This window comes from Mauremys reevesii, linkage group 1, assembly GCF_016161935.1.
Source record: "Mauremys reevesii isolate NIE-2019 linkage group 1, ASM1616193v1, whole genome shotgun sequence".
In the NCBI taxonomy this organism is placed as follows: Eukaryota; Metazoa; Chordata; order Testudines; family Geoemydidae; genus Mauremys; species Mauremys reevesii.
In genome coordinates this window covers 196,898,902-196,923,223 of record NC_052623.1, presented here as the reverse complement: position 1 = coordinate 196,923,223, position 24,322 = coordinate 196,898,902, and the positions used below count along the sequence as shown (strand labels likewise).

General features: G+C 39.9%; 2 protein-coding genes across 12 annotated transcripts in view; both read right to left on the bottom strand.

Annotated features, from left to right (window-relative positions):
* The window catches only part of GUCA1C (guanylate cyclase activator 1C), a 48,280-nt gene extending 40,662 nt beyond the window's left edge, over nucleotides 1-7,618 (bottom strand). The window contains exon 1 of the mRNA XM_039481965.1: nucleotides 7,399-7,618. Within this exon, the coding sequence (XP_039337899.1) occupies nucleotides 7,399-7,602 (204 nt within the window). The 5' untranslated portion in view covers nucleotides 7,603-7,618. The remainder of the gene's footprint in view (nucleotides 1-7,398) is intronic.
* The window catches only part of MORC1 (MORC family CW-type zinc finger 1), a 169,986-nt gene that overhangs the window by 19,017 nt on the left and 126,647 nt on the right, over nucleotides 1-24,322 (bottom strand). For 9 of the 11 annotated variants that reach the window (XM_039481931.1, XM_039481924.1, XM_039481940.1 and 6 more), the window contains 4 exons: nucleotides 23,129-23,179; nucleotides 14,812-15,006; nucleotides 13,113-13,178; nucleotides 11,024-11,620 (listed from right to left, as the gene is read on the bottom strand). In XM_039481931.1, the coding sequence (XP_039337865.1) occupies nucleotides 11,450-11,620; nucleotides 13,113-13,178; nucleotides 14,812-15,006; nucleotides 23,129-23,179 (483 nt within the window). In that variant the 3' untranslated portion in view covers nucleotides 11,024-11,449. Of the gene's footprint in view, nucleotides 1-11,023; nucleotides 11,621-13,112; nucleotides 13,179-14,811; nucleotides 15,007-23,128; nucleotides 23,180-24,322 lie in introns of those variants that run through there. The other 2 variants (XR_005582899.1, XM_039481905.1) reach the window with 1 other exon arrangement.

Genomic DNA, 24,322 nt, shown 5'->3' with positions numbered 1-24,322 from the left:
GACCGAGAGACCGAGAGCCCACTTTCTGCAGACTGTTATTTTTTCTTCTCATTCTGCTGAACAGTAAGCAATATATTGTAAACACCAATTTCCTGAGCTGCAGACGCTGGGCATCTCCATCACTGCAGACCTTCAAGGGCACTGCAATCTGTTTTATATGCTTTAGATTAAAAAATAAAAATAAAAAATAAAAAGCACGACCTGTACAATGCTGAGAGTTAAGGCTCTGATATTGCCAGGGGCTGACCCAACTTCCATGAGGCGCTGAGTGCCCTTAAATCCCATTGGAATTAATGGGAACTATTGGGCCACAAGCTATTTCACCAGTGACAAGTCAGTCACACTGTCCAGAAGTGCATTAAATGCCAACATTTTAATAATGCAAGTTAATGAATTACGAGCATTGACTAGAACTGTGAACCTGCAATTTTAAACCTGTGATTGAATTGCAAATTTAAACTGCCGTGCAATTTGTGAGAAAAGTAACCTCTACAGCAATGAATCTAGATACTCTTGCAAACCTCTGAAACTATTCCAAGAGCTATGAAGCCTCAAGATGGGTTTTTTAAGATCTTTCACAAATGACCTATAGAAGGCTGGCAGCTTTCTCCTTAGAATGTCCCATTGATAGCAGGTGTTTATTCTGCTGAGAAAGAATTAAGAGCAGGTAGGAGGCTTGTTAATCCATCTCAACAGAAGGGAGATATAAAAACGACCTAGAGTATGAGCTGAACAGTGATGAAGTAGGTTCCTTTGGATCAGCTATGCACCGGGAAAAGACTTGAGTTGAACTTGATTAATTTTTTTTTTAGTAACTGTTATGATATAGATATTCAGGCCTGTCTGCAAAGGCCTATACTTTAAGAATTTAGGTGTATTCTTGTCACTTAGCTAGTTATAGAGGTATAAAAGAAAGACTCAAAATCACTGTCTGCCGGTGTAAAGGCCTTCTCTTATTGTGACAGTCTGAGGCCCTGTTCTTAGGCTAAGCAGCGGAGGCAGCATCAGCGAATGGTCACATCCTCACATTCCAAACTAGTCACATTGAAATAAGGCAATCTGGGGCTGTTAGAAAGGTGATCCAATCTATCACCTCCAGAGAAAGGGAAGAGCCTAAAAGATGTAAAGGAAATGTAGTTTGATCGCATCCTGTCTGGCAAGAACTCACTTATCAATAGCTGGGGTGTAAAATCCTTATTTCTGTATTGTTCTATCACTGTAGACTCCACTTCCCTATTGTTTGTCTGTATAATCTCTGGTTCTGTGATTGTTTCTGTCTGCTGTATAATTAATTTTGTTGGGTGTAAACCAATTAAGGTGGTGGGATATAATTGGTTAAATAATCAGGTTACAATGTGTTAGGATTGGTTAGTTAAATTTTAGTAAATGATTGGTTAAGGTACAGCTAAGCAGAACTCAAGTTTTACTATATAGTCTGAAGTCAATCAGGAAGTAAGGGAGGGAATGGGAACAGGGGTGGGGGAATTTGAATCATGTTTTGCTAAAGTGGGAGGAATGGGAACAGGGACACAGACAAGGCTCTGTGGTGTCAGAGCTGGGAAGGGGGACACAGAGGAAGGAAACTGGAATCATGCTTGCTGGAAGTTCATCCCAATAAACATCAAATTGTTTGTGCCTTTGGACTTCAGGTATTGTTGCACTCTGTTCATGCGAGAAGGACCAGGGAAGTGAGTGGGTGAAGGAATAAGCCCCCTAACAGAACTCCAGAAAGCAACTCCAGAAAGCCCACAAAACTCCAGAAAGCAAACACATTGTGACTGTATGGTGTGTGGACGTGGCTTTAGAAAGTATTTGGAAAGGTATCTAACTCACATAAGCCTTACACATTTAAGAATTGTGTTTGAAGTCACTAGATTCAGACTGCTCTCGGTGAAAAACTAGGCTCACTTTCTCATCTACCACAGTGTATTGCAGATAAAGTGATCAGATACAGCTACTTGGTTCAAAAGGTTCTGAGATAATAAATTTGGTATGGAAAGTCTCATAGAAAATAGAAAACTGGGTCCTACTTCTATAGAGTTTACTTCTGTGTAAGTTCTAAGAAGGGATGACAACTAAGAATACATTATTTTTGTAATGCTACTTTATGAATCAATTGCTACAGGTACCACGGGGATGGTAAGCAATTGTGTATATGAACATACAAATTGCTGTATGATATTGGCGCAAGAGCCCATCTAGTTCAGTCTCATCTCCCCCAGTAGATCAGCATCAGACGCTTCCGAGGAAGGTGGAAGAAACTATGAAGATCTGGCTGGAATTCTGTAACAGAACATTTTTCTGTTGGAAAATGATGATTCATAGGAATGTGTCAGTTTCAATATAATTTTGACATAAACCAGGCATGTTTCTGTCAGAAATCTGCCTATTTCCAGCCAGCACACACACCTCCCTGGCTCCTCTGCAGCCCACCTGGTTGACGTGGCACTGTGGCTCCCAGGGCGCATATTCGGTTTCAGAAATACCAAAACTTTCACACCAATGTTTTGGTGTTTCCAAAATGAAATATTGCAGATTTCCACTTCCATGAACATTTTTGAGTTTTTGGATCTTCATCCTGATTCAGGGTGAACTCCCCCCTCCCTTCCATTCTTTTTCATAGAAATTGGCAACCATTTTCTGGTTACTATGAAATACCTTAACATGCCAAATATTTAGAAATTCCTATTACAATTCAGGATCTTCTTACTATCTGTGTAAAGGCCCGAGCCTTTTTTGAATATTGGTAATACATTGGCTGAATTATTTCTTGTTGCAGTGAGTTTCACAGGCACATTAGGTTTGGTGTACGTTTTCCTTCTATCAATTTCAAATTTTTGGCTTTGAATTTTATTGTAAAGGAGAGAAGATATTCCTGATACAATCATACTATTAAGATATGTACTACATTAATAAAATTGAAGAAACTTTGCTTTATTATATCCTCTCTGAAAAGAAATATATAAAAATCTCAAAATAAAACCTTATAGATTTTGACTTCAATAATCTGAAAAAATATCTGTCATATATTGCTTTTAGTTAATGTCCAAAATGGCTAAAAAAATCCTTACAATGGAATTATATGCATTAGAGTAACTTGAGAATATAAATGCAAACAGTCTGCTTAAATTTTTATCAGATGTCTTCAAAACCTGTGTAACAGTGAAGTTTTGTCTTTAAAATATCCTTACCCTTAGATAAAACATATGTAGTTCTTTGATATTCTTTACTCCTATATAAACTGCTCAAATACGACCCACCGAAGACTGAAAAGAGTTAATGCAAAACTGCTCAAATACGACCCACTGAAGACTGAAAAGAGTTAATGCAGTAGACAGATGTTACCCGTAAACTATAAAAACAGTAAGTGGAACTTCTTTGACTTTTTCTCTATGCTTTGAAGAAATTCCAAACACAATACATTGGGTATGGCAGTATTTTTATACTATACCATTTTGCTTACTTAGGACTTTAAGAAACTTTACAATATATAGCTTCTTAATCAAAGACTCTATTCCAGCACTCACGTATCAGTACTATAAGACAATCCATGCTGTCTACAAAACTTAATAACTGGGCAACTTGTATCCAATTTATAAATTCTCCTTTCGACATTTTGGGCCAAATCCTGAGCAGGTATAAATTGGCTCGGCTCTTTTGAAAAAATGGAGTTGAGGATGTGGCCTTCACTTGCTAAGCGATAGGTATATTTGTGCCACTGGAGATAAAAAAAAATGGATATTCTCTTCAGCTATGAAGGTTAAGAATCAAGGTTGAAATCTTTTTGCCTTTGCACCACATGAAAAGGTTTTTAGTATGAGGTGAAGTTTAAGCACCTTCACATGGTTGCAAACATTTCCGGGCAAAAGCACTACTTTTCTCTGAAGTTGTATTTTCCCAAGACTTATCTGACTGAATTTGCCCATTACTGAGAGAATTTTTGCTATGAGCTTATTTTCACTTCAAGTAGCCACAGGCTTTACTTTGATATGCTCTTCACAGGCAGAAGGCACTTACTGTACTATCTATCTATCGCAGCTACAGTTGTCTACTTCTCTCATGAATTACTTCACTGCTAAGTTATTACTTTTGTCACTAGTTGTCAATATATTCCAGATGATCAAGTACACAGTGATTATAGAGCTACTGAGAAAATCTGAACCAGGCCATAAAAACCCAGCACGTCTCACTGTAGAATGGCTCAAATGCTAACAAATCATTTGTTTCGTCTAAATTAAGTTTATCTCCTGATACCAGACTGCAAGCCTGTGGAATGGCTCAGCAGATAACTTATTTTACAACAAGGAAGTTATATATTTCACATCAGAGCAAACAGAAAGGGGTCGAACCTCAAGTTGAGAACTTCCATGACTCCCCAAGCATGGGCCCTGAGTTGCCACAAACCCTCTCTCCATATTCAAAGCAGTCAACTCTCAATCAGATAGTACACCTAAATTCTGTAACCCTAAATAGATGTATTTATTTAAAGAGATAGATTACATTTTATCTTCTGTAGAATATCTCTATTCCATCCTGCTTTGAGTAAAACACACCAGTTCGTTCACTCGATTGTAATAGATGTTCAATTTTTCTTTAGCCAAAAGTTTTACAAAAAGAGCAAGCAAAGGGAAAGGATAAAAGCCTTTTATCTTAAGGTAGATGCCACCCTATTTATTTGTATTGGTTGTAAAAGGTATAGAATGTAAAGTCTTAAGCATACCACTGATTTTAAGAAAAAAATATTATAGGTGCCAACCAGTTTCTTGCTCTTTCAATAACTTTTCCTGCATCTGCTGCTGTGACAACCTAGGAGAAAGACTCTCGTCTTTTAGATTACAAAAGCATATAGATGAGCATTAAACAATATCGAAATATCTTGCAGAATGGGAAAGCAGCATCAGTTCAAAACCCATCATTAAACATGAAGCTAAAAGTCTGGGACAGGTTGTTTTATGGTGGATTTTATTAAGTCTTAAAACAGACGAGTTGTCTAACTTCTCTGAAATGGGGAAGGTTCCCTAACCAGATGGAATGAGAAGCATGTTCTTCTCTCTAATACAGAATTTCAGCCATAAAGATATGGTTATATATTATTTTGATAACAGTTTTCCTTTTCTAGATTTATTGATCTTGGTACGTATACAGATCTTTGTAGAAATATTTTTAAAACTTCATTAATTTCTTGAGGATGCATATTTCCAAAGCTTTGAGCCAACTTTTTAGTTGCCTGCTAAAACCAGAAATTTCAGTAACGAAGGACCATAGTTTAATAGCATAAAATTCCTCCATCTCATGCAGACATATTTTAAATTCTATCTGCGTACAACCTGATAAATACAAGGGATAAATCCCAATAGAAATCAGAGAAGTCAGTGCATTAGACATCAGAAAATAATCTTGCAGATATCATAATGTACAAGTCTATATCAAAAGAGCAGACATTTTCAAATATCTAGGCCAAAGTTTTGGGAAATGACTGGCAATTCTGTGTGCTTCCATTTGTGGGTGCTCAACTTGACACCTTAAAAACTATGATTCCCAGAAAGTATTCAGGTCCCATCCTTGGTTTTTGGAAATCTAACCTCAGACACTTTATGAGGCCCTGATTTGCTGAGGCACCAATAAAATACTAGATCCTCATAAAAATATTGGTCTAAAATAAAATTTCTGAATTAAAATTAACAGCACTTAGATATCTGGCTTTGTGGACCATAGATTACTTATAGGGGAGTAGAGAGAAGTTCTTGGAGAAGACTAACATATGGCCCAAGAAATTCCGTAGCAGCTAAAAAGAGTCTCTAAAATGTTGTTAAAGCTATATTTGAAGTGTAACCATTAACAGATTATTTGTACGTAATTAAGAGAGAAAAAAATTGGGATCTTCCCTCCAAATCAGATTTCATTTTAATGGATTCAGAATTTGCTAGCTGGTCAACCATACTGCTACACTCCTTGAATTAGTTGATTCTGATTAACCAATTACTAGTCAGTCCTTCCATGTGGTTGTCTAGTGACCTCCAATGATAAATGAACTTAATATAAATAGCAACTGTCAATACTACGTAGTTCATTTGTGACAAAGCAAAAGATTCTATCGCATACCATGGAGTCTTGTATTACAGCAACCAGCAGTACTCAGAATACATAAACATAGATTAAAGCACAATAATTTCTCAATATTAAAAAAACCTAAAAAACTGTTAAAGCAAATTAATATTAATGTTACCAGTATCCTATTTTATCACGACTAGCTAACACTGTACATTAGCTCTAGTAATTCCTGAGCCGTTAGGCACAATGTAACATCACACAGATCACATGCACAAACACCCCAAATCTCTATTATTTAAAAAATGCTCTTACACTAATTTAACTTGTATTCATAATGAAGTATGTTAGAGAAAGGGATTTTCTAAAGATTAAAACAAGATGGGATTAATGCTCCTTGTCTGCACCTTGGATCACCAACTGTAATCCCCGCTGGAATCCCTGATATGAAGCATTAACACATTTTGCTTTACTAGTAATGCAGTCATTCCAACCTCACTGGGTTCATTGGAACAGGAAGAGAATGTCCGTATGCTTTTTCCATGGGTGTGTAACATGGATGAGCCCACTGAATCTTTCTGCTGAAGAGTACCTTGGAATCCATTGATGTGATGTGGAGTTGCTAGTTTGGAGCCCAAGCCTGCTCTCATTTCAGTCAAGGGCCAAAACCCTAGTGACTTCAGTGGGAGTAAGATTAGGCAATATTGCAAGGTGTTTCCTAGACCCAGGAGGGAATTAAGGTGAGCTCTTTTGGATGTGAATCCTATGATTAGAGGGAACCTGTATGAAGCACAGAGTTAAGAGCGGCAGGAACAGCTGCTGTAGAACCGACTGTGCAATATCAAACACTGAAGAGTTGGGGGAGGAATAAAAGTCCATATGGGGCAGCTGGAGCCATCTCTGGAGAAGGCCATTTGATTAATTTCAAACTAAAATGTACAACACACTTAGCATTGTGAAGAAATGTTTCATTCAATGAACAGTATATTTAATAGTTCTTCATAAGCACTGATATATGTGGACCCAGTCAAACAATTACTCTTTTTCAAGTAGATTTATGGGGAAAAAAAAACTCCACTGTCTAACACACACTAAAAACAGCCTTAGAAATTCAGTCTTCAAGTGACTAGATTTGATTCAGAAAGTACTATTAGGATTGTACACAGATATTTTTGAAAAAGGCAAACTCCCATTAGCTTCTGGCTACTTACATATATTCACATGGAGTTTCTTGCTATATGTGAACCATAGGTCTAAATAACCAGTGTGACCAGAACATTGAGATATACCATTTGATGCAGCATATTACACAGCTTTAACAAAGCTATGTAGTTAAGTAGGAATCCTTACCTTATTCATGTCAAAAGTGTGAAATACTTGTTCAACGTACTTGTTTGCATCTTGAGTAAGACCTTGCAGACCCAGAACATGTTTAAATTCATGCAGACAAAGCTGTCCAGATGGGCACTCCTTCATAAATTTTGTGTACCAGTGATGGATTTCCATGGCGTTAATATCATCTGCTGATCCATTGGCACCCATAGTGTCAAACATTCCAAGAACCCTTTTTCAGTATTTATTCATCCAAATGCTTATGCTGCTTAGCTCTAATGGCTTGCCGACAACTATCATTTAGACACTAACTCGGCATCTAGGAGCTACTATAAACCTCTTACAGGTCTCCAGAGATATAGGTTAGGTAAATATAGCATCCTAGTGAGATTACCTTCAGTGCCCAGTTTAAATGCAGAAAGGTTTTATCAGTTGATGATACTCTTTCCTCCCACTCAATGCCCATGGTGCTGGGACAGACTGTACAACGAGGAGAGGCTGGCCAGATTTTGATTTCACACCATGGTTTATGGAGTTAAACCAATGTAAAAAGGGTATGTATGAGGGGAGATTCAGGCATTTTGAAAAAGTTGCAAAACGCTTGTATCAATATTTCACAGGAATAGGGGTGTGTCAGGTGTAGTTTCTCACTAAACTCTGGGGCCCAGCTGTCCTGTTTCATATGCAGCGGCTTTGCATATGAGGAAATGGCGTAAGTTGGTTCACTTACCATTTAGCTCATATCATCTTGTTGACCATAAGAACATAAGAGAGGCCATACTGGGTCAGGCCAATAGGCTACCTAGCCCAGTATCCTGTCTTCTGACAGTGACCAATGCCAGATGCCCCAGAGGGAATGAACAGATGGATCAATCATCAGTTGATCCATCCCTGTTGCCATTCCCTGATTCTGGCAAACACACGCTACGGATACCATTCGTGCTCATCCTGGCTAATAGCCATTGATGGACCTATCCTCCATAAACTTATATAGTTCTTTCCCTGTTATGGTCTTTGCCTTCAGAACATCCTCTGGCAAAGAGTTCCACAGGTTGACTGTGGGTTGTGTGAAGAAATACTTCCTTTTGTTTATTTTAAACCTGCTGCCTATTAATTTCATTTGGTGACCCCTAGTTCTTGGATAATGAGGAGTAAATAACACTTCCTTATTTACTTTCTCCACATCAGTCATGATTTTATAGACCTCTATCATATCACCCCTTTGTTGCCTCTTTTCCAAGCTGAAAAGTCCCACTCTTATTAATCTCTCCTGTTCCATACCCCCAATCATTTTTCTTGCCCTTTTCTGAACCTTTTCCAATTCCAATATATCTTTTTTGAGAGAGGGAAACCACATCTGCACACAGTATTCAAGATGTGGGCGTACCATGGATTTCTACAGAGACAATATGGTATTTTCTGTCATATTATTTATCCCTGTCCTAATGATTCCCAATATTCTGTTCGCTTTTTTGACTGCCACTGCACATTGAGTGGATGCTTTCAGAGAACTATCCAAAACTGCAGCATACTATTGCCCCTTATGACAGGTTTCAGAGTAGCAGCCGTGTTAGTCTGTATCTGTGTTAGTCTGTATGTGTTCCATACTTTCACCTTTTCATGCTCTCTGTATGTATAAATATCTCCTGTCTGTGTGTTTCATTCTATGCATCCGAAGAAGTGAGCTGTAGCTCACGAAAGCTCATGCTGAAATACATTTGTTAGTCTCTAAGGTGCCACAAGTACTCCTGTTCTTATTGCCCCTTATGTTAGTGCTGAGCTGTATTCCCCTTCACTTCCCACTATACACTACACAGAGACAAGGCCAGACCGGGAAAGAGCTGCCACTGAACATGATGAAGCATCAAGAGCTGCTGCTCTGGATCTCCCTGCATGGGACTTGGACTGTAACAGCAAGTACCAGGCTTTTAAATATATACTACAAGAGTGAAATTAATAGTTTGCACTTAAATAGCACCTTTCATTGAAGCATCTGAACCCACTTATTGTACCCATACCTGGATATCTGAAAACACTTTGGCCAGCTACCGCCAACATATATAATAGTTCACTGCCTTTTTTTTTTTAAATCTCTCTTACCCATGTGGCTCTTTATATAATTTTTGTGAGCAGTTATAGACTAAACCTGTTACACAAGATGACTTTCAAGACAAACTCTGACAAAGAACAAACAGCAATTGTACGCTATACACAAAGACCTAAATGGTCCTTTACATTCGTAGTACTTTTTATGTGGTGGTAGTTAATGGTTTAAGGTCTCAGCAGCCAAAACTGATTAATATAGTTGTTTAGCTATTTAGGAATGACCTATACAGTAACTCTTAAAGGTAACTCAAAAAGTGTGTCAAAATGGAGGGAATAGAGTAATGCAAGAGAAAAAGGTGGTGTATCTGTCTCATTCTGCAGGGCAGAACACAGATGCAGATGTCCTTCAAATTCCTGTACAACTGCACAAACTATAAAGGCCTAATTTTTAAGAGGGATGAGGCCCAGCCTCCTTTTGCAGATGGCTATATTTTCTAGCACATGATGTACCCACACGAAACAAGGTTGCTCTTTCAAAAATTTGGCCTCAAGCCTACAAAGGAATTGCACTCTACTGTATAGGTGATGTGACCATATCTGACCTTAAACTTATAAAAGAGATTAAAGGGAGAACATGCTTAACCTTTGCAGAATCGAGGAGGGAGACGTGGGTAGGTGTACAATTTAATGCAAACTGGACTAGTTGTAGTTAATTCTTTTGAAGAACAAGGAAGTGCCAGTGTAGACTGGAAAATTCTTCCTCAGTAGTACGTTTGCCAAAATTAATGCTGAGTCTTAAGATATGAGACATTGTTATTATTTAACTCTGTGGACTCTCGGTTTTTTAACACTCTGAGCTTTTCATTTAAGTTCCATAAGATAAATAAAGTGCTGGCGTGTTAAAACTAAGTAAAACCAGACGTCCAAGCATATTTCAGTAGCCAAATATTTGTTGAAAGCAGGGCCGGTTTTAGGAAGTGCGGGGCCCAATTCGAACAGTTTAAGGGACGCGCCACTGAAGTGCCACCGAAGACCCAGAGCAAGCGAAGGACCCGCTGCCGAAGTGCCGCTGAAGACCCGGAGTGAGTGAAGGACCCGCCGCTGAAGACCTGGAGCGCCGCCAGGTGAGTAAAAATTAAAAAAAGGCACCTCTAGCCAAGGAAGAGATTCTCACTGGGTGCGGGGCCCTCTTAGGCGCGGGGCCTGATTCGGGGGAATTGGTGGAATAGGCCTAAAGCCGGCCCTGGTTGAAAGTATGTACTAGTCTGGTTTGTGTAAGACAGACAGGACTTTAATAAGAAGTTACATTACAAACTAGCTGTCATGAAAAACATTTTTCAAATAATCCCAATAGATCAAATGCTGAATTCTTTTCTTGGGCTCCAGTCCTTCAGTGGGACTCTGTATGGGTGCAGCAGTCTACCAATATGCTATCAGATACAGGGCTGAGTTTGGAATTTGCAACTCAAGCAAGCTCCTGTACTAAGGAGTTTCTTTGTGTAATGCCTGAAAAAAGTAGACTAAATACAGAACTGCCTGAAACATTCCCTTCATAAATATAAATAAATTAGCCAAAGGTTTGCAAACTCTCTAAAACAACTGTATTTGTAATATCCAGTAATAGGAAACATGTAGCAAAGATACTCTAAAATAACATTTTTCAAGTCTTTTATCTTCATTGACTAAACGTAAATCTTCAATAATATCTATTACTACAAAGTACTAACATATGATACACAGGTCTGTGTGTATCTATGAAGTTTCTACATCAAACAATCAGAAGTAGTGTTTATAGCTCAAAGGTAAATTAAAACAACTTCTCAAGAGCATAATGCACAAAAATTCAAAGGAGAAGCTGACCGGTTCAACTTCCCAAAAATATGAGCACAATTATATTAAAATCTAACCATGATAATTTTCAATGTTAACAGTTTACATTCGTATCTATGTTAAGATTAATTTTCTAATGTGTTCCTAAAAGTTGTGATAGTATAAATGTATGAGCAATGGAGACCAAGCCACCTCAGTTCTTGAAAGCATCCACAATTTCTTCACAGGGCATGACAGGTTCTCCTAACTCTGCTGTGTTTGTATCTACACTGGGTAATCTTACAATGCCAGATTGGCACACGTCTTGTTTAAGGAGCTCTTCAAGATAGCCATCAATTTGTTTTAAGTCATCTACACGGTCACCCTAAAAAACAAACATGCATGGATCTATAAGCATTTTGCAATAATTTACAAATAATATTTACAAAGAAACTAACAAATATCACTGTGTTTACCCAGCCCTAAGAGCACACAATCTAAAGCATATGAAGCAAACAGAAAACAAACAAACAAACAAAAAAGCCCAGGAGCGGAGTGTGTGTGGCAATTAGTGACTGGAAGGGAGGAAAGATTGCTTGTAGAGGCAGGAAGGCAAGGATCTGAGAGAAAAAGACAGCCTTGTAAAGTAATTAGACTGTTCTAGATTTATGGGCAGTGTAATGAAAGGAACAAAACTGGTGGGAAAGCAAGACAAAGCATGGAGCAGATAGAAAAGGAAGCAGAGATACAAACAGAGGGGTAAGGGTGTGATTATATAGAACCCTGTAGGAGAGAATGAGAAGCTTGCATCTGATGCAATAAAAGACAGGACCACTGAAGGGAATCAAAGGGGACATGAACGATTTATGAGAACCAGTTGCTCATTTACAGTCTTATCTTGCAATGTGCTGAGTGTCTTCAGTTCCGGACATAGGATCTAGAGAGGGTGTCAGGACTGAAAAAATGATGTCTACAGTACCCATTAGCCACATTTTTTTCAGAAGATAAACCAACTCACTGCTCCACCGTAAACATTTCCAGTCCTGATGTAAAAAAATGTACTATTGGGTGCAGATTTTTGCTGTTTTCAATATTTTGATGTTCTTTAATTTCAAGAGATGCAGTGATTGTATTAGTCAGGATATTTTTGCTTGAAATAGATAAAGAAAAAAGGGACTGCGCTCTGGTGCAACAAAAAAGGCAAGATGTATTTCCAATGAGCTCCACACCACCAGCAAAAAGCCCTCATACATAAAAGTTTACTGAGCTAAAATTGCAGTCTGGTTAGTGATTTCACTAGATGATTGAGCTGTAGCTGGTGTCCATTGAACCTGGAAAAAAGTCAGCTCTCATGGCACCTGAGAGGTGCAGACCATATGGCAACTGGACTCAAGCACTGATGATGCCAGGCCCTTCCTTGGAGGTAACCCCAGGTGCACTCACATGGCAGAGAAAATGGACACAATTCATAATACCATTAAGAGCCTTTGTAAGGTTTCAAAACCTCCTTTCATGACATTATGTAACACCCAGGTAAGTGTAATGGAGCGCTTCAGAACTAGAAGACTGTAGGCATGGAAAGACTGGTTAAATCATTATCACACGATGAAAATGATGAGACATCAAAACACAGGAGTTACTTCTATGGTGGAGTATCCAAGGGACCAAGGACCATAACCCCAGCTTTTTCACACCAAGATTCTCACCAATCTTTCTGATGTTTAAATATATAAGCAACATTAGCCTCTGCAATGGAAGGGAACACGAGGCTGTAAATTTATGGGCATATACACCATCTAGAATGTTTAGCTGGCTCATTTACTCAGTGACCAAGAAACAATCTTAACTGTAGCCAGGAAAATGAGCAGGTCACCTACCTCAAGAGAAAGGTCATGTTTTTCCTCGACTGACTGGCAATACTTCCTGAGTTCTGTCAACGACTCCTGTAAAGTAAAGTAAATTGATTAGAGGAAAATTTGATTTGCTTTTTCTTTATCCTATACTGTTTCTGGTTTCTCCAAAGTAGGAGTAGCAGCACTTTGGACTAAAAAGACCTCAGCTAGTACTGAAGATGACCATGTCTCAGGCTGATGCCTGGAGAGATCCCAGAGCAAATCCAGTTTACTTCCCATCACTATGAGTGCCTTGCAAACTTTACTTTTTAGATTTCTTATTTGTACTTTAGCTTTGTTTTCTCACATACCCTTTTAGTGCTCCCAGATCTGGCTACTTCCATGTTAAATTAATCTGATAGAATCTGCTATCATTCTTTGAAGCCTTGTAATGTCTTTACACATGAAGACACACAGACCTTATTGGCAAGCTGTAAGTCTGTAATTTAGTATACAGCACACGAGCAGGTCACTATTTCTGCTCTCCAAGGGCACAATTCACATCAATGCACAAGAACCTACCCACCAATTAATACATGATGCATTTAGGGCCAAATTCTGGTTCCATTTAAGTCAATTGTAAGATTACCATTGACTTTAACAGAGCTAAGATGGTTTACATCAAATGAGGATATAGCCAACAGTATATATACAGAAGATGGAATAGGGTTCTGAGTTAATTATAATCTTCATCACAGCAATATTAATTAGAAAATGTCTAACCAGAAGTGCCATTTAAATGATCTGTCACACTTCAATATTTATATTACATTTAGAAATATGTCAGCATCTTCAGCTGTTGTAATTGTCACAGCTCCAATGGTTTCGATGAAGCTATGACAATTCACACCAAGGACTTGAGTAAATGGTAATTAACTTCTAATTCTTGGGTCTGTACTGGTTTCCCTTTTTATTCAGTTCCAGAGACTCTTGTAAAGTTTATTATATACCTTTGAAAACTAATTTCATATGTTGTTTTTCAATTGTCAGATGGATTATTTAGGTGCTATTCTAGTTCTACTAAAACTCTCTATATAAGCATTTTGGCGACACTGTTGCCTTCATCATGGGATTGGCTCAAACATTACAGACAAAACATCACTTCACCTAAAAAATAGGGGGGAAAGAAATTATACCTCATAAATGAGAATACTAAGAAATTACTAAATTACTTCCTTATAGCCTTTTGGTTAATGATACTGAAAATAATTAAATACACTTGATATTACACAAATTAAAGTTGAATAACATGGATTGGGTATTCAGCAGCACTATGCTTCAAAGAAAATCTTATGTTTAATATACAATCATTTGTTTGGTATAATAGTCAATAGTCTACCAACACTCCTCAATAGTAGGGGTGTGTTATGCTCTGCTGTAATCCATTTTAGAGTCTTTTTCAGATAGTATGTTAATGATTCCAGAACAAAAACTGCTCAGTTTACAAGTAAAAGGGCGTTATTTTAAACTGCCCTATTGCCAACCTAACTTGGCATCTAAGTGACGCTAGATTCTTTCCAGTCTGTGCAGCATCATTCGTTTTAGAAATCCATGTGCACAGACACTTATTCTGACAGAGACACTGTAGTCTGAAACAGCTAATCCAGGACAAATTGCACTTTTTTCCTGATGAAAAATACCAAAATCTCATTAATAATAAATATTTGAATTAAATACCACTCACTGGGTGAATTCGCCTTATTAGCTCTGACATCTTCTCCCGAAGGGTCTTTAGTTTTTCTTGAGTAGCTTTTATTTGTATCTCACAGTGTCTCTGTTGCAGTTCACTAACATATGCTACTTCATAGGAATGGCGTGTTAGGGACTGAATTTTTCTCAGTATTTTATTCTCATGCTGAACAAAATAGTCTTTCATGACCTGGAGATAGAGGTACACAGGCATTTTATTTGATCTAAAAGCAGCAAAACCAACTCGGATATATTTGTATTAAGAAATACAATAAATATACATTTATAATTGCTTTTAGAAGGGAGAAATTACTCACTACTAATTTATCAAATTGACCAACATGAAGGATATGAAACAAGATGCGCAGGATAGGCACAAATGGTGGAACTGTAAGAGACAGCTGATGGTGCAGGAAGGATTTAGATTCAATTTATTATAATATTTAAAGTTACTAGTCAGGGATTAAAAAGTTTAATGTTCATCTATCTGCAACTCTTAAATTAGAGTCCATTTGCCAATAGTAATTTGAAGAGAAATAGGAGAAAATAATAATTTGGCTCTAGAGGGATTTTGGGAGGTTTAATCTCACAGAACATAGCTATCTAGCATAAGAAACAGATGTTAAGTGTGAAATCAACCAGGTTCCACTCAGCTATTTTATTACAGTGTTTGGAGAAGGGAATCCTCAACATATCCTCTAGACTCACTAAATGGCTTTTTAAGAACCAAAACACCCGTCTCAACCAACCAACCCTCCCTAGTCCCATTTTTATTCACTTAGAACTGATACTTGAATCGATAGCTTGGGAAAGAGAAAAGGGCCTGGGGAGATAGGAGGATATTAAGAAATTAGTTTAATCCCTTGCAAATCTCATGGTTAGTGTTTATTTACAGCTGCAAACAGCATGAAGATTACATTAACAATCCTCAACTCTCATTAATAACAACAGATAATGGACATATTAGGATTGTATAACACACTAAGGGTATGAAACCACATTCCCTTACTTACATGACAAGCCCTTGTTCCTGTAAATAATCCCCATGGAAATTAATGAACTACCTTTGTCAATAAGAACGATCAGCATGAGCCTATACAATTTAATTTTAATGCACTAATTCTGCCTTTATCATAGTTCTTATATCATTTAACTGCTCTAGTTTGTAAAAAATGGATTGATCCTTATAGCTGTGCTTCCGCATAACTATTTTTATTAGACATTTACATTAAACATAATTCATGGAATAGTTTTTTGAGCAAATGTCTGGTTCCAAAAAGATCAGCATCCCTTATTTTACAGTTAAGGCACTGGCAGTCACAGTGCTTACCGCATTTTTAAAAAATTACTTATTTGAAAAGAGGCAATCTAGAATAAGTTTGTAAATAGAAAAAAAGAGCTACCTCCCTGTACTGTAACTGTTGTTCTTTGAGATGTGAGTGCAGATGTGTATTCCACTAAGGCGTGCGCACACCCAGCATGCCGAAGCCAGGGGACTTTGCTTAACAGTACCTATCGAGGTGACGCTCACACGCTCTGGCTCCTCGCATTCCTTCCCAGGGCTCTTGAAGGCAGTGCTGCCCTGACACCTGCTTAGTTCCTTTGCATTGGAATCCAAGGGTGAAGCCTCTGATGCAGAGAAGATGGACGGTGGGGCATGGAATACATGTCTGCACCCACTCAAACAACAACCATTATAGTACAGGCAGGTAACCGTTTTTTCTTCCAGTGGTTGCAGACATGTATTCCGTTCAGGTGACTCATAAGCAGTACTCGTAGGAGAGGGGGCTCAGAATCTATTGAAACAATGACTGCAACCAGCTTTCCAAAGTTTGCTTCTGATCTAGATGCAGCTGAAATAGCATAATGCTTGGTAAAAGTCTGTATGAAAGACCAGGAAGTGCCCCTGCAAATTTATAATATAGAAATGTCACTGAAAAACAAAACTGAAGTCTTTTGGGCCCTCATCAAATGAGCCAACCACCTCTGTGGAAGTGTGGCCTGAGCTACCCCACATCCTCTTGTAGTGCAGGAAGTAATCCATCTGGAAATCATCTGTGTGGAAACCATCTGACCCTTCATCCGATTCACAAAAGAGATAAAAAATTGAGGTGATGCATGGAACAGTGTAGTCCTTTCTACACAGACCGCCAAGGATTGTCTTGCATCCAAGGACAGAAAGTGCTCCTCTCGTCCACATTTGAGTGAGTCTTAGGAAAAAAATCAGGTAAGTATATTGTTTGGTTAAGGTGAAAATATGAAAACTCTGTTAGACAAAAACATAGGGTATGGTCTCCAGGCCACCTTGCCTTTGAAAGACTGTAATTGGAGGCTTCACCATTAGGGTCTGCAGCTCACTAACTCTCCTCACAGAAGTTCTGGCAATAAAAAAAGCTGTCTTTTGGCAAAGGAAATATGGGAAAAGTTGCTAGGGGCTCAAACAGAGGACTTATGAGGGCAGCCAGTATAGTACTGAAGTCCCAAAAGGGAATAATTTCTTTCACAGGCAAAAAGAGGTAGACAACACATTTTAGAAATCTAACTACCATGGAACTGGATAATACCAATTTCCCTTGGATTGGAGGATGAAATGCTAAAATTGCCACTAAGAGGACCCTCAACTAGCTGAGTAACAGTCCTGAGGACTTAAGATATACCAGATAATCCAAAATGTCCTGAATATGTGCTAGCACTGGCCAAATTCCCAAAGCCAATGACCAAATTGAAAAATGTTTCCACTCAGCCAAATAGGATGATTAGTAGAAAACCTTCTACTAAGTAAGTAGGACTCGCTGCACTGCTTCTGAACATCACTTTTCCTCTTCACTACGCATGGAGTATCCAGGCTGTTAGGTGCAGACTGCTCAGCACTGGATGCCATATCTGACTGTGGAGTCGTGTCAGCAGGGCATGAGGGGAAGAGTTCTGGGAAGTCAGACAGATAGACCATTGGAGACCCAACATCATCTTGGCTAAACTGAAACAATGAGTATCAGTTTGGCATGATCTCCCTTTAGTTTTAGAATAACCTGAGGGATAAGCGGGATTAGGGGGAAAGCACACATCAGTGCTGATCTCCAATTCAAATGGGAGATGTCAGTTAGTGAGCCTGGATCAAGTCTAGCTCCAGAGCAAAACTGACTGAAGTTCTTGTTGTCTTTTATTACAAACAAGTCCATCATCGGAATGCCCCATTCTTTGAAAATGGACTGCAGCACAGTGCTTCATGGACCATTTGCCATTTTGGAAGAAATTCCTTCTGAGGTGATCAGCCAACTGATTCTGAACTCCCGACAAGTGTGTAGCTATGGGAATGAGTCTTCCTTGCTAGAAAAAATGCCAAAAAACTGTTTTGCTCCCTGACAGAGCTGCTTAGAGTGGGCTCCTCCTTGATTGCTCACATAATACAATACACTGGTATTGTTGGTAAGCATTTGAACTGCTGTCCCTTTGATCTGAGCCCAAAAGGCCTGACATGTATTGTAAACCTTGTGAAGTTCCACGATATTGACACAAAGGGAAGCTTCCTGTTCTACCAATAAACCCTAAACTTTCAATATCCCTAGATGCATCCCCCTACCTATTGTGTAGGCTTCGGTAACTATAGTCCGGGTCAGTGGAGGACGGGCAAAAGAAGCACCCTTGCACATACTGCTCTGATGTGCCTACCATTCTAGGTACTCCAGGATCACCAGTGGCACTTGGACAAGCCTGTCCAATGGCTGAAGATGGGTGATAGATCAACTTCAACCATGATTTAAGAGGACGAAGGCACAAACTTGCATGCTGGAGTGTGTAAGTGCATGCAGCCACATAACTTAGTAACGTCAGGCATAAGCATGCCATAGCTGAAGGGTGAAACTGGTAGGACAGACACAGATGAAGAATTATTTGGAATTATTCATTTGGCAGAAAGCCATGGAACTTGTAGAGTCTAGTAGGGCCACAATGAACTTGATTCTTTGCATCAGAATTAATAGTGATTTTCCTTTGTTCAAAATCAGGCCCAGTCAATCAAAGAGACATAGTATGAACTGGATGTGATGGAGGACTTGTGCCTCAGACTTGTGCTTCGGACTTGCCTTTCAGTAACCAATCATCCAGGCAAGGGATGACGTGAATTCTGATTCTCCTGACAAGCGACCACTACTGCCTAAAGGAGCAGTGACTCATGAGAGAAGTCCCTGAAAAGGGGTGGGGCATGGAAGTGAGAAGGGGGAATTGGATAGCATGACTCCATCTCACAGTGCTTAGGACCATTTGCCTGTGGTTGTTGTTTCCTAAGCACCGTAGAAGCAGGACAGTCTGTCCCCAAATGGCAGGGAATTGGTCTGGAAGTTGACAACTAGTAAGTTGCCCTTGGTAGGAGAGTCTAAATGACTGATAGAGGATGAGAGAGTTGGTTCAAGTTAGAACTGGAAAGCCTTCACCTGTGCAAATCGTGTCACTTTCTGGAGAAGTCGTGCTGTCTAGCAAGGTAAGCCAACTCCTGAAATACAGCTGGGAATATTTATGGTATTGCTGCTGCTGACCTCCATAATGAGTCCTCTCAATCACTGGGTTATAAACCCACAATGAAAGTAGCTCAACAAGTCCTTAAATGAATGTAGCATCTCATCAGTCTTTTCCGAAAACAGAAACTGGCCATCAAAAGGTAGGTCCTCTGCGCCTTGCTGGACCTCCAGAGGTATGTCAGAGTTCTGTAACAAAGCTCTTCTTCTCATTGTTACAGCAGAGGACATAATCTTGGAGTAGGTGTCCGCTACATGCCATGCTCACTGCAGCAACATCTTTGACAACAGACAACCTTCCACAATGAGGGCCTTAAAAACTCTTCCCTGGAGGATTCTGGCAATTTGTCTCTAAATTTGGACGCAGCCTTCCAATTTACAAGTTTATATTTTGATAACAGTGCCTGAAGATTAGCAATGCACATTTGTAAAGACAAGGTTGAATGCTGGATATTAATAGAAGCACTCAAAACTCTGCATAGGGACATAATGCCATTTCCCAAAAGTACTTCATTTATAGGTAGAGCTACTCTCCCTGAAACTGATGATCAGAGAATGTGCACCAACTTATGGGTATTCTCCTGAATGAACTCGGCCTGAATGCCAAGACTGTAGCCATTCCCCTAAGGAGATCTTGATCAGACACAGTCTTTAGGCACAGAAGATGAATCTGGCATAGTGCAATCGTCTGGTAAGGAAGATGAAGAAGGAAGTAGGCCCAAAGTGACCCCGTTTACTCCTGCAACAAAGGCTTAGTCTGTTCCAGCTCAGAAGAAGCAACCTCAGTATGAGTCTCCAGCCTAGTTGGTTCAGCAAGTGAGACAGCAGGTGGGTTTGGCAACATTCTCTGGAATGAGAAGAGGATCGAACCCTGAAGATTGAGGGACATCCCAAGGGTTCCATGAAGGCCACTGAGGGAAGTAATATGGCACTGGTGGCCAGCAGGAACCAAGCCAAAAACTGCCATCTCTACTGCGAAAACAGTACTGATCTCAGTGCTGATGGGGATCCCCTGGTGCTCTCAAAACTTTTGAAATTGGTGTCTGGACAGAAAAAGAGAAGCAGAAGATGTCTCTGAACTCAAATGTGAGGAACATTCCAAATAGTCTGAAGGGAACGGAGGAGCCATCCTGGTGAAGCCATCACATGCTCTGACTTGTCTGAAGCCCAGTACATGGGCCTCCTTGGTACCAATGAAGGCACAGAAGCCAGAGCCTGGAAAACTGGTGGTGTCTTTGAGGCAAGACTAACACTCAGTACTGAAAAGAATATCAGTATTGAAGTAGAGGCCAGTACCGAATGTGTAGCTCTTGCCTGTACAAAATGAAATGGTCTCTAGAGCCAAAAATGGAACTGATACTGACAATGGATCTCTCAGTATTGCTATGGAAACTAATCTTGTCTTTGCAGTCTGATTTTTAAACAGTGTTGGAAATGACCACACCAACAACTTGTATTCTGATACAATCAAATCTGATAGTCCCAGGACTGCAGAAGACACCACACAGCTGAGGACTCCTGTATCACAGGTGAGTCTAGCACAGAGAGGCAAAGTAAATCTGAGACTGTGGGGTTGATAGGGTTGGTGCTGAGACTGGTGTTGTCAGTACCGGACTCAACAGCTGCACCATGGACCGTAGTGAAGTCTATGGTACAGTGCTAGAATGACATCATCTTGATATTGGAGAGTGGGAAGACAGCCCAGCTCTATTCTGAATACTTGAAGAATCCTGCTGTTGCCCAACACTCCTCTTAGAAGAGGAGGTAGAATCTCCCTGAGCCTTGGAATGACTACTGTTGGTTTTCTGAGCCTTCTTTCTTGGGGTGGACAAGAAGGAAAACAATCTCTTCCTTCCCATTGGAGAAGAATCAGAGTCTTGCGGTGGCATCAAAGCCTGCTGAGGGGTCAGGCAATCTGAGGAGGATCCCAACACCAAAGTGGGCCTCATGGCTTGCTCCACAGGGTGCTGGGCCAAGCATAAGTCTCTAGTCACCAGTATCCTCTTTTTGAAGGACCTGCAAATGGAGTACTTTCTCTTCAATATGCCCTTCTCAGGCACAATAAGCACTGAGCATGTAAATTACTCTTGAGGATAGCTACTCTACATGAGAGATAGTGCTTGAAACCTAGCAAAGGTTTTGCACCAGGTAAAATCCAACTATTACACTAAGTAATCTAACACTAAGGGTACTACTACTAACTATATACAAAATACCGAGAGTAAACTCTCTGAGAGAACAGCAGAAGTGTGAGGTAAGATACAGTAACTCCTCGCTTAATGTTGTAGTTACGTTCCTGAAAAATGTGACTTTAAGCAAAACGATGTTAAGCAAATCCAATTTCCCCATTAGAATTCATGTAAATGGAGTGGGGGGGCAGGGAGCGAGGTTCCAGGGATTTTTTTTTCACCAGACAAAAAACTATTCTCTCTCTCTCTCTCTCTCTATATATATATACACACACACACACAGTATAAACAAACAAGTTAATACTGTACACAGCAATGATGACTGTGAAGATTGGTTGAGGTGGCGAAGTTAGAGGGTGGAAGAAAGTGGGATATTTCCCAGTGAATACCTTACCGCTAAATGATGAACTAGCATTTGGCTGAGCCCTCAAGGGTTAACACATTGTTGTTAATGTAGCCTCACACTGTACAAGGCAGCATAAATGGAGGGAGGGGAGACAGCATGGCAGACAGAGACACACACCCTGTGTGAGAGAGAGAGATGCATATTGCCCCTTTAAGTATGCTGACACCACTCTTGCCTTTTTAAGCAGATCAGGAAGTTGAGACAGCAGCTGTGGCCAGCAAGCCCCCTCCGTCCTGAGCCCTATTGTGTCCCCCGGCTCTATGGAGAAGAGGTAAGTGAGGGGCAGGAGCAGAGAGGAAGGGGACACCCTGACATTGGCACCCGTCTTCCACCATTGGCACCGACCCTCTCCCCTTGCACAGCAAACAGGAGGTTCCCAGGAGCAGTTCCAAGGCAGAGGGCAGGAGCAACACATGGCAGTGGGGGGTGGGACAGCTGAACTGCCAGCAATTGATAGCCTGCTGGGCGGCTGCCACACAGGGAACTTAGGGGAGCAGGGAGCTGATGGGGGGGCTGCCAGTCCACCCTGGTTCAAGCCCCCACCAGCTAGCTGCAAAGGGCTGCTCTTCCTGCAAGCAGTGGACAAAGCAGGTGGCTGCCAAACAAACAAAGTTATAAGGGCGCATTGCGCAACTTTAAATGAGCATATTCTCTAATTGATCAGCAACGTAACAACGAAACAATGTTAACTGGGACAACTTTAAGTGAGGAGTTACTGTACCACACGGAACGCTCTGACTCAAACTGTGGGCGGTAAGAAATTACTGAGGAGGTTGGAGCAGTGCAGGCCTCAAGTAGCCCTGGCAGGGCATGAGCACTGCCTTGACAGGTACTGCTAAGTGAATTTCTCTGGTTTCAGTGAGCTGGGCCTGCACACACCTGAGTGGAATACAGGTCTGCAACTACTCAAAGAAGAATAAGTGGGCTAAATTCTATGCTTCGTCATGCCAATAAGTACCTCTGACTGCAAGGGCATAACTGAAGGCAAAATATAAACCCCATTTTACTGACCTAAATTTAACCTTTTCTATGCACTGTATATCATTGGAGGAGAATGCGTCTCTTGGGTATTATATGTACTGCTGTTAATTAATTCAATAATTAATATGAAAGAATGCTCTTTTCCTTGGAAACCAACACACAAAAAATTACTCTCTGATGTAACATCAGTTTAGAATACAAACGAATTACATAAAATAATTTTACCTGGCTGCAGCACAATGTTGGCTTCTTTAGTTGTTCTGAAGGCCCCTGTGGCTATTTTTATAAATAAAGCAGAATTAATATTTATAGTGAGGATATTAAGCTTATGTATGAGCTTAGCAGGAGTGAAGAAACATTTGTATAATAATAAGCAGCTAAACAGAAGCAAATACAGAAATGAGGAAAAAGGAGGGCAAGGATCAAAGTCAGTCAGTCAGCCAGCTCAGGAGGACCTGGGAGAAGAGAAATGCAGGTTTCTAAGAATCGTTGCAAGAGCTCCAAAGAGGCAAAGCAAATCTTTAGTGCCCACTGGAGGATAGTGAAACTTTCCCCACAACTGAGTTATTCACCTACATCTTTAAGGTAAGGTTGAGGTGTAAAAACCTCTAAAAGGTGCAGAAAACAGTGATGGGATGAGTCACGCAAACCTGACGAACCTTCCATCCTCTAGTACTAAGAAGATAAGTCTTTATCACTTGATCAAAGGAAAATTCCTCTAGCCAGCTATAATAATAGGTCTTCTTATCTTCTCTATGGTCTAATTGCTGGAGAGCAACATCACACGTTGTACTGCAGAGTTCCTTTGTGTCAAATGTTAGAAAATTCTACCTACATGTAAATGGACTTAACATAACCAACTGCTGACTTTTCTCCCAATACGTTGTCCCTAGTAGTGGGCACATCTGGCTGGCAATGCCAAGAAACTTTACCAATATGCAGGAGGCATTTTCTCAGAAACTTTTTGTATTTATTTTTAAAGTTCAATTTGGTTGTCGAGGCAAGCGATCCAAACACTGAATGCAAGGGCTATTTGATCCTTGACTGTCATTTTAAAGCTGTACCTGTTCTCTCTGATAAATTTCCTATTGTCATACAAAGTAACTTCAGAAACACATAGATGACAAATTGACTATGGGAGGAGGGCAATAATTCATCTTATGGAAACCAGTCTGGACAGAACATTGCAACCTTAGGGTCTGATTCTACCTAAGAAGTTACTCCCCGTTCACGTATTTTACTCCACGCCTTAATCTCCCTTTGTTTTCAAAGGAACTAAGGGTGGGATAAAGGTACATTTTCCCTTCCTAAAAATAGAAGAGGCCAATGCTGTCTTTTACAGACCTAGTTTGTGGGACCAATATGCACTATCAAGCCAATTTTATTTAGACCTCAACAGGTCTGTCCCTGAGTCCACTG